This window comes from Calonectris borealis, chromosome 2 (genome assembly GCF_964195595.1).
Source record: "Calonectris borealis chromosome 2, bCalBor7.hap1.2, whole genome shotgun sequence".
Classification (NCBI taxonomy): domain Eukaryota; kingdom Metazoa; phylum Chordata; class Aves; order Procellariiformes; family Procellariidae; genus Calonectris; species Calonectris borealis.
This window is the reverse complement of record NC_134313.1, coordinates 13479279-13497782: the sequence shown is the minus strand read 5'-3', so window position 1 is coordinate 13497782 and position 18504 is coordinate 13479279. Positions and strand designations below refer to the sequence as shown.

Genomic DNA, 18504 nt, shown 5'->3' with positions numbered 1-18504 from the left:
TTAAGGTGCATCTTACATGAAAAGGGCAGAGCCAGACTTTTTTCAGAGGAATACAATAGAAGGATGAGAGGTTTTGGACACAGGTTAGAACAAAGAAATTTCAGAAGAGATCAGATGTAACAGGGGCCCAGAGAGAGTGGGGAATCTCCATCCTTGGGGGTATTCAGAATTTACTGGACAAGGTCCTGAGCAACTTGATCTAACCGGACCTGGTTCTGTATCACATAGACAAGTTTGCTGAGTAATGCTATATAATTTTCTCATGGTAACCAGAAAATGTTTTTGGTTTAGATGCAGAAGCAAATTCATAGGCCTTTTTGTGTCTCCTCAGGACGCCAGATAACTTGATATGACAATTTTGTTGGAAAAAATATCACTTCATTGTCTGAGTTTTCAATTTTAAGGAAATGGTTTCTTTTTTCTTTCAGGAACCTCTTGATCCCCAAAGGCTTTCCATCTGAAAGACCATGGGCCAGATTTTATGTGAGAATTTATAAAGCACAAGGACTTCCGAAGATGAACTCTAGCATCATGGCCAATGTCACCAAAGCATTCATAGGCGACAGTAAGGACCTTGTGGATCCCTATGTGGTGGTCATGTTTGCAGGTCAAATGGTAATTGGGATCCTCTTGATCACAAATGTAGGCCTTCTTTCCTATTAGCTGTGCTACAGGCAGTTGATTATGCCTGATGTCTTTTAACTTATAGTTACATAAATTAAGTAAAACACATATTTCTGTCATCAGAAAGAAAATTTTCAATTCTTAAATTATGCAGGAACAAAGTGATGGAAACACTTAATGCCAGCAGATCTAATATCAGCCTCACAGCAGTAGGTTAGAATCAGGTAGCAGGAGGGGAAATAATTCTGTAGATATGTAACTAAAACATCAAGTTACAAGACAGTGAATTACTCAGTGTGGTGTCAGGTAAGTGCTATGTTCTCCCTAGAGTGAAAAAAGGAAAGGGCTGAAATCAGTAAAGATGGTTCAGTATGGATTTTAGGGCTGTGTATTGACTTCTGAATTACTCTGCTGTAATTCAGGACCCTTGCAGCTTTTCTGTGAGTAGCAGAAGAGGAAGCATTTGAGTAGACTCTGTCTCGGTGTTGCCTGGCTTCATTGCTCCTGGAGCTCCTTCAACATCAAACGTGGTGCTACAGAGAGCTGCTGAGAGGGGCCTTCTGACTTCGGTGGAAGAGGAGTGCAGAGGAGGTCCAGGGGCCTGGTTCCTCTGGGGTACACCCGTGAAACACGGTGTCAGGGAGCTTGCCTTGATTATTGGTGTAAATAAGGAAAGAATCAAACTGGAAATGGTTTTAAGCCAGCAATACCTTCTGTCTGCAAGGAAGCCTTAGGGAGAACTCCAGTTAGTCCTTTACAGATGTTTCGGGCATGAGAATGAGGCCCTTGGTGCTGATTTTGTGTTGTGTTGTGAATCCAAATTACATCTCAAATTAGTATGGGTTGAAATGGTCAAACGCATGCAGCTACTTCAGGTTTGATAGGGGGCTGAAGGAGACGTAAGAATGGGTCACTAATGTGAGTTTGCACGCTGGTGTGTAAAACATGGGTTTATCGTTGGCGGGTTTCCTGACTCGGTTCTCCCCACCAAATGTGAAAGTCGAAGGCCTGCCACAGCCTGTGGCTGCATGGACTGTGATATGGTCCTGCTGTCTCCTTCAGGCTAGGAGGAATAGCTCTGGTCTCTACATCACTAGCACGCAGGCATATGCCCGGAACGCAAGCTAGAGTAATCATATTTTATACTAGATAAATTGCCTCATTTAAGGTAATTCCATTGGTACATGCAGCCTGGCAGCTTTAATGAATTTCATCTTTTATGAGACAAACTGCGCTGCATTACCACTACCCAGGTATTTCAAAAGCCATTTGAAGATGTGCAGTTTGTAGCAGAAATGCCAAAGTCTGGCTTCACAGATACGTTTTGTGCATAAGGGCCCTGAAGAATTAGATCTTATTCCAGGTTCTGCTGTGTGCAGGTGAGAATGCTTTAGCCATAATGTGGTCTTTTATGAGATATGGAGGGGAAAATAAACAAGCTAATAGAAAAGCTGAAGTACTTTCAAGATAGGATATTTGTGCTTTAAAAATGACCAGAGAGATGCTGCTAAGTGTAATTTGTGCTACACTTATTGCCATTCTCCCGAGTCTGACCCCTCTGGGGTTAAATTTGCTGGACTTTCATTTCAGGGTCGGACAACAGTGCAAAAGAACTGTGCAGATCCGGTATGGCACGAGCAGATTATCTTCAAGGAAATGTTCCCTCCACTCTGCCGAAGAGTCAAAATCCAGGTCTGGGATGAAGGCAGCATGAATGATGTGGCCTTAGCCACCCACTTCATTGACTTGAAGAAAATATCAAATGAACAAGATGGTGACAAAGGTAAAGGGGAAAATGTCTGTTCCAGAATATGCCTTTATGGTAAAAACTACTTGCTTGGGATCTGGGCACTGGCTAATCCCGTTTTAGGAATGCCCAGAGCTCAAGTGAACATCCATAGTTTTTGTTGGTTCTGAGAGACCTTCTCTTGCTTAATTTGAAGTTATATTACATTGTGCTCGGTGCATGGTGGTCTGCCACTGCCTTTCTTGTTACAGGGCTGCTACATAATTTGGTGCCTTTTTTGTGACTGTGGCAATAGTCTGTTCTAGTCCATTAGGGATGACTTGATGTAAGTTTATAGTTCGTGTGAGTTTCTGTTGGGCGATGAAAGCACAAAGTGCAAATCACGGGCAGAGCAGGCTTGTGTTTTTGATCTACCCAGTAAGAGCAAAGTGTTTAGGTAAGGTTCAGCTGGGTGCTATCACAGCTTAAGGAGGTACCATGGACTAATGTGTTTGTCCTCACATATGTGAGGTAAAGCTCACTATCTGGAGTCTTTTCACTGATGTTTGAGTCTATATGATGTATAGCCTTATTTATCTTGTGTGATCTATGTGTGGAACATGGTCAGTTATCACAGCTCAGCAAAGGCACAGTAACTCCTTAAAGTTGGCAATTCAAATTTATATCTAAGTCCTTAATCAGAAAATAAAAGATAAATCATATAAACTGAGTAGTGACATGGGCTTGGGAACAGTTTGGACAAGGTGAGAAAGCCTCCGTTCCTCTCCCACCATGTCCCAGCCCTCAGTCTATGGGAGCAAGCTCTTTTTTTCAAGACGTGCAATAGGCCTCCTGCTCCAGCACATGTGGTACAAACGTGCTCTCTCTCTTCTGAGAAAGAGCTCCATACCAGCAGAGTCCCTGGTTGGGTATTGGCAGAGGTTCTTTGGTGCCTAAGAATTGCCCTGCAAAACAGTGGTCTATAGGAGGTGGTCCCCACCTGCACAGAAATGGGTCCAGGTTTGGCTTTTGGTGTACAAGAGACAAGATTTCTTGGAGCAGACAGTGAGGAGAGCGTGCTAACACCCAATCGAAATGCCATAAATGGTGCTTTATCTCCAGGGTTTTTGCCTACGTTTGGGCCTGCCTGGATCAATCTCTATGGCTCACCCAGGAACCACAGCCTCATGGATGACCACCAGGAGCTTAATGAAGGTTTTGGAGAAGGGGTCTCCTTCAGGGGACGTCTCTTCATTGAGATTGCTGTGGAGATACTTTCAGGAGGAGCCCATGAATCAAAGTTTTCAAGTATTATCAAGAATGTCAAATTGCCATCTAAAGACTTCAAAGCACCCAAAGGAAAAGACAAAACTGAGAAAGCAGGAGAGGATCGAAAGTCAGCTTCTCCTTCAGATAAGATGAACTCAACTGAAGTGGAAGTCGAGCCATTTGATGTGCCTTCAGAGGTTGGTATGATATTAAGAGATTGATTGACATGTGTCCCTAAACCTCCAAGGATGGCACTGATGTGTGTATTTGGGTTCAGGCCATATAATACTGCTTTTCTGTGCTCCCTACAGCTTCTCCATGCCTCTGTAGTCTTGGGACCTTCCCATAATAATGCAGCACAAATGGACCATTAATGCGTACCTGTAACTCATAAAAACTTCTCAAGTAGGACTTGGTTTCCATAAAACTTAGTGTTCTGTCCTATCGTCCCTTCTGCACTAACTGCATCGATGTGTTCCTACTAGAAACTTATATGATGTCATATCTGCTAAATGACAGAGAGCCAATGGGGCAGCTGGTAATTATAAAGTCTGATTTCCTGCATTCATTTGAGAAAATTGGTAGTTGTGAATTGAAGTCAGTAAGGAATCACTGATACAGATTTTGTGCAAATGCAGAGAGATATAGCCTAGCCTGTTTTACTCTCCTGCTTTAACCCTGCATTGTCGATGTGGTTTTAGATTGCTAATCTCTTTAGAAGAGGGGCTGCAAATCCTGTGCTCAGTCTCAACTGGTGTTAACTGATGTTACTTTCCTAACTCCACCTGTTGCACTGGGTTACACCATGGGAAGATCCGTGCTACAGTGCTTTGGGAAGGTTGTGCAGTTCGGGCAGGGCATGTGGGCTCAGGTGCTGAGCCAGTACTTGAGCTTTGATTCTCTGCTCCATCACATCACTATCTAGGAGCAACAGCACATTGGTGCATATGCAAGCTCTGGGTTTTTTTACCCAATAAATAGGAAGAAAAATATTCTCATAACCAATTTTCTTCCCACTTCAGTATGTCATTGATCAAAATTTTGGCTTTTGTAGTGGGAGTCCCACCTCAGTGCTTAAGGCAGTCCGTGTCCTTTATTAGATCTGATTCTTGGTCTTTTGACTCCATCTCTACAAGTAAATAGGACAGGAGAAATTGTTCTTTGGTCTTGAGGCCTCGCCTTGACAAGTGCTTTTCCTTGGTCTGTGCCCTGGCATTGCTGGCATGAGTGCTAGCTGGCACAGGTCAAGGAGTGTGTTAGCAGAGAAATGGCATGGGTAATTGCGAGCCAGTTGCACAAACCTGTGCCCTCTTCTTGCGTTATATACTCGTACAGTTGTAAATTGCTTCAGTCCCTCAGTTCTTCTCTGAAGATTGTAATAGAGGTGGCATGAGAAGAAATTTATTTCCATATAGATTTTCCTTTATATGGAAGAAATCCATTATTGTGAGCAGCTCAAACACTATGGTCTTAGGTGCTAGCTAAATACTTCAGGTAGAAGAACAAACCCTGCTGTAACACTAATAAATATTAATAGTAGTAATAAGGATTTATTTCTGGCTCCTGTGCCTCAGTTTCAAATACAGAATGAGTAAAAGACAACAACACAATACAGTGATGTTTGATATTGTTTTGTTTTTGACATTCAGCAATATTTCATGCTACAATAGACACAATAATTGTATTACAACACTCTGAAAGGAAAAGTAGGAACTGGAGACATTACAAATAAGGCAAAAAATGTCTTGTAGAGCCTCTGAGACAACAGAAGGAAATTACCCAGTCCCACAGCACAACTTTATTGACCTATTCCAGCAGCAAGAAGACATTAAAGCAATTTGCTTTCTTTATAATGGGAGATAGATGTGTGTGTCATAGTCTCTGATCCTCAGCTTTAGTAGGCGCCCTATGCTCTGGGTTCGTGCTGAAAATAATCAAGGTGCAGGGAAGCTAAAGCTTCTCTGGAGCTTCAATCTGTTTGTGGTGTTAGCTTTGACATGTGATGCTGCTAACCCTTTCACTGAAGACCTGTGCCCTTTTAGTGTGTATAGCAGAGGTTTTTCAAAATGAAGAGATCATGGGCTGTGTCAAAAGCTTTTTCTGCTTTGCAAAAGACAGGGAAACAAATATTCATATACAACTGATGTTTTATTCATTGCCTCACTCTGTTGCAAAAGCAGCTAGTACTGATCTTGCCTAATGGGCTTCAGTACACTGGTGCCCATGCTGTGAAATGAGTAGGGTTGGTATTGGAGAGATTGTGGCAGTCAAGGTGTAAATTTGGGGAGAACTCAAACCATAAAATATATCCTTTGAGCTTAGTCTTGGTTTGGGGCTAATAGCTTGTTTTTTTAACGACCCAAAAGCGCTAGAGGTGTTAGCTGGCCTTCCTTGAGTGAGAGTGTGTGCCAGGGACAAGCAGATGCTGGGTCTCCAATAGGTTTAAACAGAGCCTAGCAGAATCTTAAAACTCCACAAAAGGTCATTACACTTTTCAGGGTGTGCTGCTGTGCTGAGACCCTTTGGTTCCTGTGCTTCCAAATTCTGTCAAAAGCTGACAACAAAGTTACTGGGTTACTGGTTTCTGTGCCGCGATGCCTGGGAAGGCAAAGAACGGAAGACTGCACCCCCCGCACTGAGACCCCACCTTTGGGTCTGTGGTTTAAAACATAGCAGGATAAAAAAAAAGAAGGACTGCTTTGTTTCAGTAGGCTTTTGCACATCTAAAATGTGGATACCAGAAATCTTTGTGTCTTACTGGTGTCACTGGGAGCTGAGTGTCAAAGTCTTGACTTTGGGCAAGGTCAAAGTCTTCGTAGTACAAACACATGGGCAGTAGGTTAAAGTCATCCTGGGGAAAACAGAGCTGGGTGAGCACTCCCCTGCCTGGATGCATTACTATCACAATGCAAAGGAAGACTGCTGCCACACTCACTGACAAATGACATATCGGGATGGTGATATTTTGTTGCTTTTCCACTAAAGGAGTGCTCTTAAACTGCCTGTGAACTGCCATAGATGTATAGTTTGAATGATGGTATAAGAGTATGTGAAGATGCTGAAACCATTTAATAGCAACTACTGGTGAGGCAGAGTATGAAGTGAGGGGTAGTGACATTTATGGAACCAGTTATGATATAACTGGACAATATTGACAAGACCAAAGTCATACAGGCTTATCTCTTTTTCCAATCATATCAATTTCTCAAAGAAAAGGTATTACTTTTTCCTACAAATTGTGCCTCACTGACCACCTCAGACAGATACATCTACGACAGTTACACAGCTGCTAGAGACTGATAAAGACTCCTCTGTGCTGTAAAAAAGAGTAGAAGGTAAAATAAATGTCTTTTTTTTGCCTCCTTCTTCTCCGATAGATCTATGAAGAGAAATTTGAGGAATTCCTCCTCTTTGGGACATTTTTTGAAGCCACAATGATTGATAGGAAGGTTGGGGACAAGCCAATAACCTTTGAGGTTTCCGTGGGTAAGTGTGTTAAGCTCTTCTCCAAAGCAGAGAGAGAGTCTCAGGAGCAAGGGGAAGTTACGTGTTATTGACAGCTGTGTCTCAGGGTTCAAGAGTCAGCTTCAGAGTAGGACTTACATTTGAATTAAATGCTGAACATCATTTCTCTGGATAGCAGTCAAGCTGGGCATACTGATGCCTAGCTGCCTCTACTCCCAGATGCCCTGTATTAATACAAATGCTCTCACCCACTATATACAGCAACTCATCCAGTATTTAGCCTCCTAATCTCTTGGGAGACCAAACTTAAATAATTTACTTCAGAGCAGAGCTCATTCTGTGGTGCCCATTGCAATTAGTCCCTGGCTGTGAGGGAGCCCCTTTGCAGGGAGGATCCATGTGGACCGTCTTGGCCAACACCTTGAGCTACGTGTGGGTCTGTGAGTGTGGCCAAGCCTCAAAATGCATGCACCAGCTTGTCCTCTAAGATCCTCCTGGTAAATCCTGTCCTCCTTCTGAGTAAAGCAGGACTCTACTGCATGAGGGATCTCCTCATGGTGGAGCTGAATTGTCCCTGGGAGCAGACTGAAGAGAAAACGAAGATATTTCCATGAATATTGAGTGGGTATTTTCAAAGCAGAAGAAATTTCCCTTAAGAGAGAAGCTCGAATTGGTCTCATTTCCCTTGCAGGGGTTTGCTATACTAGCCCCATTGTACCAGCCCCAGAAGTGCACAGTAGCACCCTGGCACTTCCCATCTTTGTGCTTGTGTACCTGAGCGTGTACCTGAGTGTGCTCAACTGTAAGGCTATGTGCGCAGGGAGAGATGTCTGTGACAAACAGGGCAATCAATGAGTGATATTGATTCCTGCTGAAACTTAGCAGGAAGCAGAGCTGAGAATGACAAGAAACTCATTTGTATAGTTGGCCAGGAAATTATACTGATTCTTGTCAGAATTAATACTAAAGATGAATCCGGACCTGAACATCTAACAGCAGTTGAAATTTGGATCCAATTTGGCAAATGGCCATTATTTACAGGAAAAGTTGAACCAAAACTCCAGATCAGGATGTCGTATGGGGTGATTCAGCACACCCTTCTCCTGCAGGGAATGTTTTCTGCCTGTCTCTAATAAAATCGGTAATTACCAGTCTGATGGATGCACCTCTTTCCCAGTACTGATAATTGCCCTTAAAGGCAAAATCCTATCAGAGAAGATGGCTGTATCCTTAGCAGAGTTGTCTGGCATTAGGCTTGAAGCTGGGGCCTCAAAGCATTGTTATTACTAACTCTGCAACCCTACTATGCAAAATTTGCTTGTCTGAAAATGAGCTTTAGCACTTCTGAGATCAGATTTTGAAATGATCATCTATATGCTGTAAAGACGACATACATTTGCTATGTAAACCAATCATATATTGGGGCTTGTGGGTCTAGAAATATCAACAGCAGTATTGGTTTTGCTTCTGAATTTCTTTAGCAAAAGCAGAAGTTCCTGGGGGCCAGCAACCAGAGGATTGCATCACTTAGTGATGGGGGTAGCATACTAGGTATATATCACATAGGGCCGGTAAGGAAGCACTGCCCTGGAGTCTGAAGAGTCATTGGGACAGACATACCCTTTCAGGACCTTTATAAACTGTGGTATGGCCAGAACAGCTAATGAACAGGAGGGGACAATGATTTTCCACTGGTATGGCTGGGTTTTCTCTTTTTTTAAACCTCATTCAGGTTTACCACCTCCAAGCTAGTAATCTCTTCACTTGTATCCATGTGTCTCTAGGTAACTTTGGAAATATTACTGATGGGGTGTCAGCAGGAGCTGGAGGGAAAAAGAAGATACACGATGGAGAAGCAGAAGAAAGCCTGCTGCATGAGGGGGAGGATGAAATTTCTCATGACCTTGGAGTACCCCTGATATCCACCACACCCCCTGAGAAGCCACTGATCACATGTGGGAACAGGTGAGGATATGTGTTTCAAAACCTTATCATGCAGGACTCTGGTTCCTATTTAATAATCCTGCGGGACTCATTAATGAACCCTGGCAGCATTAAACAGGTTGTGTGGAATTGAGGCTTTCAAATCCTCAATTACATCTTTCATAACAGTAAATTTTCTAGGCTGCACTGAAGTGAATGGGCTCTGAGCCGTTTTACACTCACCTTCTGATCTTGGCCTTATGGGCGCTTGAACTTCTGGTGTTTCTGAAAGGGCTGCGTTATACCAACTATACATTAGAAAGCTATAGGAAAGTGCAGCTTCTTCAGTGCTATCCCTGGTTTAGGATCCCATATTCTGATCACAAGTAACAGCCACCCAATGACCAGCTCCAGCAGCAGAGTAACACATCAAAAATATTGAAATCTGGTCAGCTTCCCAGAACACTTTCCAGAGCTAATAATTATAGATGTACACTTAAATAGCAAGTAGTAACAGAAGTAGGAGGAAATAGTCCTTGAAAAAAAGAATGGAGCAGTGGATGAAAACATGCAGAACAGTTCTTCAAAGTGAAAAGGTTTAATTCATTTCAAAGATGTTAATAAAAAGAAATATTTTCTTTGTTGCTTTGGTAGGTAGAATGATCCCCGATATTGCTGAGTGCCAAGACTAGATGGTACCTCTTTCATTTGAAGGCTAGGCACTGCCAAGCAGTTTACAGATATAAGAATCAACCTGGATCTGTTGGACCTCCCTGAAGTTAAAAAGTACTTTCATCCTTTCTTGTAATCAATGGCTCAGTCAGATTAAATAAGAGCTAGTGGAAGAAAACATGAATGAAAGTACCACGGTAGAAATTTTTGTTTCTGTAGCAAATAAATAAAGAGAAGGGTCAAAAAACCATGTTTGACTTAAAGATAGTTGCCTCTCCTCATTAACAGGACTGCAGATTTGGGTACATGCTGGGTTATTATCCTTCCTGAGAGACTATGGGATTTTTAATTTTTCCCTTAACAAGAATTTAGATTTAAAGAACCGTTGTAAAAGAATGAATCATTCTTCAAATTAGCTATTTGCTTCTTGGCTGACTCCAATACTAACAATCTTTTCTCTTATTGAAGATCCCTTTTCCTCAAATTTATATAAAATGCTACATCTTTTTTTCCCTCCTGTGCTATCTAAAACAGTTTAGCCAGCCACATATACCAACTAATGACTTTATGACTGTCATTTCATATTGGAATCTTACTGGTCTCATCACTGGATATTTTTAGTATTAATCAGTACTTAATGGGATATCCAATAGTTTAGATAAACTCTGCATTTTAGAATCATAGAAATCATTTTAGAATCGATAGAAAACAATAACAAGAGTCCATTTTGGAGATTAAAACCACTAACTAATTAAAGGAGCAGGCAAAGCAATAAGACTTCTAAAGCAGACACCATGAAATTGCCAGGAATTTTCCACATTTATGTCAAAATGTATAGCAGGGATAAGCTAACAATGAAAAAGTGGTTCCCCCAAATTCTCATAGAGGGAATAATAGATGTGAAAGTTCAGTCTTCCATGTGAGTTATTTCATGGCTACATAATTTTCTTAGTAAATCCCATAAAAAGACTCATAAGCTCTATGGATTTCAGGTTAAGACGTTCTGACATTGGGAGATAGTTGAATTGTTTTTCCCTCTTATGAAACCACCAAAACTGATGATTGCCCGAGACCTGTGTAGCTCTGCTATGCACCGAATTCAATGGGTAATGCTCATTTTGCTGTTGGTTATAAAGGAGAAAGTAAATGGGAAATTCTGTTTCTCTTTTGATATCCCATAGGGCAGTAAACTGAAGTTGTAGAGAAGATCTTCATCTTTTTAAACAGGAAAAATTCTGACATAAACCTATTAGGGATGTGTGGAAATTAGGAGTTATGGATACGATGCTCAAGAGTGACAAGTGATTTGGTTTCTGTGGGCTTGGCTTAGTGGTTAAACACATGTGCCCACTTCTATCTGAAATGACTTAGGGTATCTGAGGCATCCTTACAAGCAAACATGAGAGACCCAGCCCCTTCTGGATGCCCATGCTTAGGCAACTCAGCCTATTGAGGCTGTGGATTTCAGGAGTGGATGATCAGGACTTTCTAAAAATTTGGCTGTGCTCAGATAGGGAGACCTTGAAATGGAAGAAGTCAAGTCTTCTCTCCATACCAAGTGCACTCTCCTTTCTTGGATACCACAGCCTCTCCCAGAGGAGAGGAAATGGAAAATTCAACCATTTTTTCTGCCAGTTGTTGAACATCATGAAGAGCAGGAGAGCAGGGAGGCTCGGGTAGTTTTATTCTTTATTATTTAGGGAATCAGTTTCTGTGGAGAAATACTGAAGGGTCACAAGGCAAGTTGTGCTGGTTTTGACTGGGATAAAGTTAATGTTTTCCATAGTATCTAGTATGGGGCTATGTTTTGGATTTGTGCTGAAAACAGTGTTGATAACACAGGGATGTTTTCGTTATTGCTGAGCAATGCTTACACAGAGCCAAGGTCTTTTCTGCTTCTCACACCACCCACCAGCGAGTAGGCTGGGGGTGCACAAGAGGTTGGGAGGGGACACATTTGGAACAGCTGACCCCAACTGACCAAAGGGGTATCCCATACCATATGACGTCATGCTCAGCATATGAAGCTGGGGGAAGAAGAAGGAAGGGGGGGATGTTTGGAGTGATGGCATTTGTCTTCCCAAGTAACCGTTACGCGTGATGGAGCCCTGCTTTCCTGGCGATGGCTGAACACCTGCCTGCCGATGGGAAGGAGTGAATGAATTCCTTGTTTTGCTTTGCTTGCGTGCGCAGCTTTTGCTTTACCTATTAAACTGTCTTTATCTCAACCCACAAGTTTTCTCACTTTCACCCTTCTGATTCTCTTCCCCATCCCACCGGAGGGGAGTGAGCGAGCGGCTGCGTGGGGCTTAGCTGCCGGCTGGGACTAAACCACGACACAAGTATACACTAGAAAATAGCTCTCCAGTACAGCCCCTTTTCAGCTGCAGAGCACATATTGGTGGCATTGGGTTAGAGACATTCCCAGAAGAACATAAAGCAGTTTATAGAGCTTCATATCCATTAAAAAGCTCTCCACTGTCCCACCATTAGTAAGGAAGATTATGAGACCTCTAGTGTTAAATCCAATATTGCTGAGCATGGTGTTTAATAGTATATAGTATTTATATAAAGGGAGGAAAATGTGCTTATCAGGTACACGGTTTTGACATAGTGCCTACCACAACTGCAATCAAACATCAGGCTTTGTGGCAGGTGTGCATTAAAGTCTGCAGAGCCTCTGGTTATGCTGGCATCTTGCTCATTTTTTTCAGTACAAGACACTCATACAGCTGAACACCCAAAGAAAGCAGCATTACAAAAAGAGTCAATATGGCAACTTGGACCTCAGATAAAAAGTGAGAAAAGAGAGAGCAGCAGATGCATTTTATCACTGAGATATTATGAATTTGGTATCACTTTTACTAAGCAGGGTCCTGCAGATCAGCTTCTGCCAAGGAATGTCAATCTCCACTAGCTATTGCTTCTGAAAAAAAGCACCTTGTGAAAGTAATGTGGTCGTGAGACTCTGCCATGCCTCTCCCTCTGTGCAGCGTGCTGAACCTTTGCTCTTAAAGAGGTGATCAGATTTTAATCTTTGCTCCTTTTTCCCTTGTTGCTTCCCACCATTAACAGTATTTCAGACCTTCTCTGCATGCCTCTTTGCCTGGCTTTTCTCCCACACTGAAAAGCACTGAAATTAGATCCATTGACTTCAAGCTTTTTCTCTTCAGGGATCTCACAGGTAGCGTAAGTGATGTTTGTGTTTGTTCTTCCCAGTATTTACCTGTTAGCACATGTGAACACATCCTGACATGTCTTTGGTTTCTGTGCTGTGGGAGAGCACCAAACAGTTCTTCTTTCCTGCGCCTCCCCTGAACTCCTCTCTCACTTTTATGAACTGCTCCATACTTTGTTTTCACAGGAACTACCAGTATCTGCCGTACGACGAGAGGAAGCCCTGTATCTGTCTCAAGAGCTACTGGGGAGACCAGACCTTTCGTCTGTACTCTTCCAACACCCTTGAGAAAATGGCAGATCACCTGGTAAGTGGCAACCATCCTCCCAGGCTCATGTATTCAGCAGAGTATGGCAGTGAGAGGTCATGTTCCCCAAAACAGGCCTTCAAAATTTCCCCCAACTGCATTACTTTCTGTTCATTTTGTGAGAGAGGAGCTGATATCAGCCCCTTTTCTTTTTTTTTTCCAAATTGCTTTGGTCTATTAGAGCTAGTCAAGTATTCCTGTCCACAGGTTGTTTTTTTTTTCTTTTTGGCTGTAGGGCTGTCTTCTTTTCTCAGAAATGTTTTATTCTTTGTAAAAACAGTCAAACAATTAAAATATGAGATATAGAATAATTCTGTCTCCTGTGGCTCTTCCTCTGATGTCTTCTTGCCCAGATTACATGGTTTAACCTGTGTTTATGCTGGAGACTCTTTAAAGGACACTTCTTGGTTTTAGTTTTCCTAAAAACATTGATAGAGTTGAAACGGCATATCGTCTCATGGGCAGTCACTGTGATGCCCTAGACATAGTGTTTTCCCATAATGATCTTTTTTTCTACCCTCGTTTAAAGCTGGCTATCAACAGTCTCAAGAAAGTAGTAGGGTTTTTTTTAAAGTGACTTCTAATGTTGAATATTTTAATTTGGGACACTCAGATTAAGAGTCTGATTCATCCCTCATTTATCTGCATATACCTCATGAGCAACAACACTGAAGTCATACTCATGCAAGACTGTATCATGAGAAGACAGTGGTTTATAGGCCAACATTTCGAACCCAGGTATTTGAAAATTAAACATCTGTATATATATGTATGGAGAGATATATTTGTCAGTGTACCTGAATACTCACAGGCCTTGCTGGAAATCCAGCCATTTATTTTAGTTTGTAAGAACAGACTCCATTTCTCAATGATAACAGTAGGTGTTGCGGTAGAGCTTGCATACGGATTCAGGTGCCCGCTAAAGTTTAAGAAGTTAACTCCAGCAACTTGCTAAATTCAAGCAGCAGGGCTGGAAACAGAACCAAGTTGTAGTGGGCACGGTGGTGTTGGGTTGACGGTTGGACTCGATGATCTTAGAGGTCTTTTCCAACCTTAATGATTCTATGACTTTCTGTAACTACAGTTTTTCCTCCTAGCTAGTGGAGAATGTTTCCCGCTGACTGATCTTCACCAAAGAAGTGCGAAAACAAAGCTGCTCCAAGCAGTAGTAGCTTGGACTAGTAGTTGGAGAGACTGGGGAAAGGTCAAAATAAATCATGCTGCTGGAGTTTTGCACTTCAAGCGCAGTGATATATCAAAGGTCCTGTTCTGTCAGGTTACAAAGTCGCCTCCCTCATTCTTGCTAGTCATACAGTGAATAATGGTGTTATAACACAGGCAGAATGACAAAGTGCCCTCCTTTACATAAGGGCTTTTTCATGTGTTTTTCATAGGAAGAATCATTAGAGCAAGTAAAGGACTTGATCAAGGTTTCAGAGATTGCATCTGAGGAGAAAATGAGGACCACCCTAAATGATTTTATCAATCAAAGCAGGTAACTGCATTTACTAGAGGCATACAGAAAATCAACTTCATATGTTGGGTAGACAAGGAAACTGATGATAATAAAAAAAAGTACAGTGAACTTACTGAGATACATATTTTATTTATTCTGCTATAAAAGCAAAGGCCTTCCCAAATTGCAGTTTCTATTTATACAGAGACAATATTTTATTGTTATTTTCAATATTCAGTATTGACAGTAGACTATTGCCAGTCATTGTCATATTATTTTGGCTTTCTGGACTCTAAGAATAGAATGTATATGGGATAAGTAGGACTTAATAAAGTGTGTGAGACATACTGTAAAAAAGGACAAGGTTAAGATAAAAACAAAGGATTCCACATGCTGGGATAAATCACCCAATGGGCTCTGTGTCAGATGGCATGATTGGGCTCAAAAATAGATATAAACTCTAATTTCTAGATATTAACCCTGTTTCACAGAAACTATGTGGTGCATAGTTTTTGGACTCTATTCTTTGAATCTTATAGGTGCTCAATATTTATTTTAGAGAATTTCAGCATCTCTGTCTTCTGGTTCATGTACTGCAGCAGACAGAGAAGATTTCATTCCAATGTAATTAAAAAAACCCCCACATTTAAAGAACCTGTTATTCTTGTGTCCTAGGGCCTTCATTACCATTGCTGAAAGGAAGCCCAAAGGGTTGAACTACACTGCTTTGGACAAAAAGAGACTCATGCTGTTCAAGCAAGAGCTGGTATGTGTGTTTATTCCTTTAAGTATTGATGCAGTGGTGTTAACTGAAAGTACATTGGTTGTATACATTTTAATTTCTATTTGATTTCACCATACTGGAATGCTTTGTAATTAATATGAATATAGTATCCATATAATCCAAGAGCTTTTTTTTTAATAAACCCTGCTGTGCTTAATAAAGAGTTGTAAGAGAGCCTAAAATAATTCAGAACATGTTATTTTTAAATACAAATAAGACATTATAATAATGAGTTGATTTTTCTTTTCCATGCATCTTAAAATGGGATGATGCTGATTTCAGTGGAAAAACATCAAATTAACACTGCTGTTAGGCATTTAATTACTGTGGTGGGGCTGAACTTCAAGACTAGTAAAGTCTGGCATTTGATATTCCTGGACCTAGTCACCTTCTCCAGGGAACCAGTGTGAGGAAACCAAACTGGGTGGAGGTCATCTCAATGTTTATTAGCTTTATTTACTGTTTGTAGCACAGAATTTGGTTGTGACTTCTGTCAGGGCTGAGGCCCAATAATTCTAGGTGGTAATCACATGTCTCTTGGGACTTCCATACATACAGTATACATACAAACAAAGAGAAAATGGGGGACATTCACATTTTATGTTATTCAGCTCCAAAGAGTTGATCACCTTCTGTTGTGACAAAGATAATCGTTACCTTGAAGCAAGTGTCTCCATCTTCTCTTTTCAACTTGAATCAAAGACTGTTTTCTCCTTCTGTGTCCAGTTCAAACTACTTGATAATGCATAAAAAATACATATTGTCTTTCCTGACTGCAGGAAGCAATGTCCAGTGATGCCAAGGGAATTGTTCAGCAGCAAAAAAAGAAGATGTCACTGGATGAAATGATGCGTGAGACTCAGAGCTTTATAGACAAAATTCGATTCTTGGTTGATGAGGTAATCCACACAGAAATTCAGATAAATTTAAAATCCAGGGCTTGACTTTGATTTTCATAATCTCATGTGTGTAATAACTCCTGGCCTCCTCCTTTGGATGTCTGGACCCAATCCTGTTTTGCATTAAATGGAGCTGTTAACAGACTGGGGTAGGAAACACTGGGCTATGTGGTATGGAGAGGATGTGGTACGGAGAGATTTTTCTTCTTTCTTTTTTTTTTTTTTAAAATAAGACCATCCCATGTGTGCCCTGGTGGTTTGGAGACAGCCTGCTTTTGATCTGAATTCATGTCTCCACTTGTACGGATGTAGTGATTTGGACTGGTATGAACTCAGGGGTCTCTATACTATACTTCACTGAGTGGACACTGCTTAGACATGCTACTAAGCCTGAGAATAACAGAAGAATGGACATATTTGGTCAAGCCAAAATCCAACCAGTGGAGTGCTGTCCCTCTGAGAGCTGCCTGTGCTAGCAAACTAAACATGACTATTTCCTGCCTCAGAGAGCAAGTGGCACAGCCTGGCATGGTTTGCAGCCTACGCCCAAATTCTCTTCCTTCCCAAAACAGAGTGACCTTGCTCACAGTGCCTCCTGGGAACAGCCCCTCAGCTGGTCTTTGCTTCGAACCACACTCAGGCTTTGCTTGGGGAAATGTTATTTGGGACAGGGCAAGGCGATGCCATGGAGCATCCGCACAAGGACAATAGATAATGGTATGCCCGTGCTTGAGGTCGGCCTTGGTCCTTTTTGGTTTGCTGGTATAGATGAAGTTGATGGTATTTCCATGGCAGGTACTTCCAGCTTATGCAGTCTGTGGGTAAGTTATTTCCTGAGACAGAGTCGTACCCAGATTTTTAGGTTTAGTTTCTGCTGAAATGATTTATAGAATGGGTGCTCCTTAATCACTCTACAAAGCTCTTTACCTTCAGTTGTGCTTAGGAATGTAGGTTTGGACTGCAAAGCATGAAGTGACAACCTCTTTTAGTCTGGGTGCACATTTGCCACTCCACAGGAGCCGTGAGGGAATGAGCTCTTGAGTGTTTTATCAAAAAATAATGGTGGTGGGTCATAGAAAGAATTCAGTTTTAATTCAATATTCCTCATCATTTAACAGCCACAAAATATGGTACCTGATGTGTTTATCTGGATGCTCAGCAGCAACAAGAGAGTTGCGTATGCAAGAGTCCCAGCAAAAAACATACTCTATTCCCCAGCGAAAGAGCAGAGAGGCAAGGACTGTGGGAAGATTAAAACCTATTTCCTGAAAGTAAGTCTGGGGTGCTCTGCAAACACAGATAATGCCTGGGGAGCATTCAGTATTCAAATGTCTTCCAGGGATTGTATTTTGCAGGCTCATCTTTGTAATGTACTAAAATGTGTACACCTTTATATCTCCCATCCATTAATGTTTGCTTCTTATGTTTATGCTTGTCCTTTAAACACTGTATCATTGCCACGCTTTTGGTATATGAGTAATGAATTCTTTCACTACTTGTTATGGCAAGTATATAGCATTGTTTATCTATAGCTGTAGACATAAACAGATAGAAGAGGTACAGCCTCTTTGCTGGCAAAGACATCAGAATGCAGCACGTGAAAGTCCAGGAGGAGACTGGTAAGAGATCAGCACACAGCAACCCAGATAACAAGGAAAACTAGGTATTCAGAGGTAATACAGCAATTATTCAAGCTTGTTATTGAAAATGTTTGTCCAATATATGTCCAAAATATTGTTATGGGATTATTCATCTTGAAGGAAAGTCTTAGTGGATATACTCCTACAAAGGCAGTGTGAGCGGTAGTACCTGGCAGTGGAATATTATGCAATGTAATGGTCACTATGGCCATCAGGAAAAGCCCAAACACACAAGACAATAGTAACTTCATATAATGACTTTTTAGTGGCTTTTCACCTGGAGCTGCTGGGCGCACTCCTGTAAAGCACAGCTAAAGAACAGATAGAAATATCTAAGCTCCTGATAGATGCCATAGGTACTTGTTAAGCACAGTACTATTTGCCTGCATGAACAAAAAAATACCATAATTAACTCTCCAGCCGCTTCAATATCAAGAATTACCTTAGGAACAGATAATACTAAACACTGAGCTTAGCAGACCTAGATGAAGTGGGAAGGGAGAGGAAAGAAATAATAGTACTGTTTGTCAAGACTAGTAACCTTTTATATTGGAATATGTT

At 41.4% G+C, this 18504-nt stretch overlaps 1 protein-coding gene across 1 annotated transcript in view; it reads left to right on the top strand.

The window, feature by feature from the left end:
* The window catches only part of FER1L6 (fer-1 like family member 6), a 71166-nt gene that overhangs the window by 14403 nt on the left and 38259 nt on the right, over positions 1 to 18504 (top strand). Inside the window, exons 9-18 of the mRNA XM_075144527.1 lie at positions 429 to 615; positions 2215 to 2407; positions 3473 to 3816; positions 6997 to 7105; positions 8869 to 9049; positions 13044 to 13164; positions 14559 to 14659; positions 15296 to 15386; positions 16184 to 16303; positions 17422 to 17574. Of these exons, the coding sequence (XP_075000628.1) occupies positions 429 to 615; positions 2215 to 2407; positions 3473 to 3816; positions 6997 to 7105; positions 8869 to 9049; positions 13044 to 13164; positions 14559 to 14659; positions 15296 to 15386; positions 16184 to 16303; positions 17422 to 17574 (1600 nt within the window). The remainder of the gene's footprint in view (positions 1 to 428; positions 616 to 2214; positions 2408 to 3472; positions 3817 to 6996; positions 7106 to 8868; positions 9050 to 13043; positions 13165 to 14558; positions 14660 to 15295; positions 15387 to 16183; positions 16304 to 17421; positions 17575 to 18504) is intronic.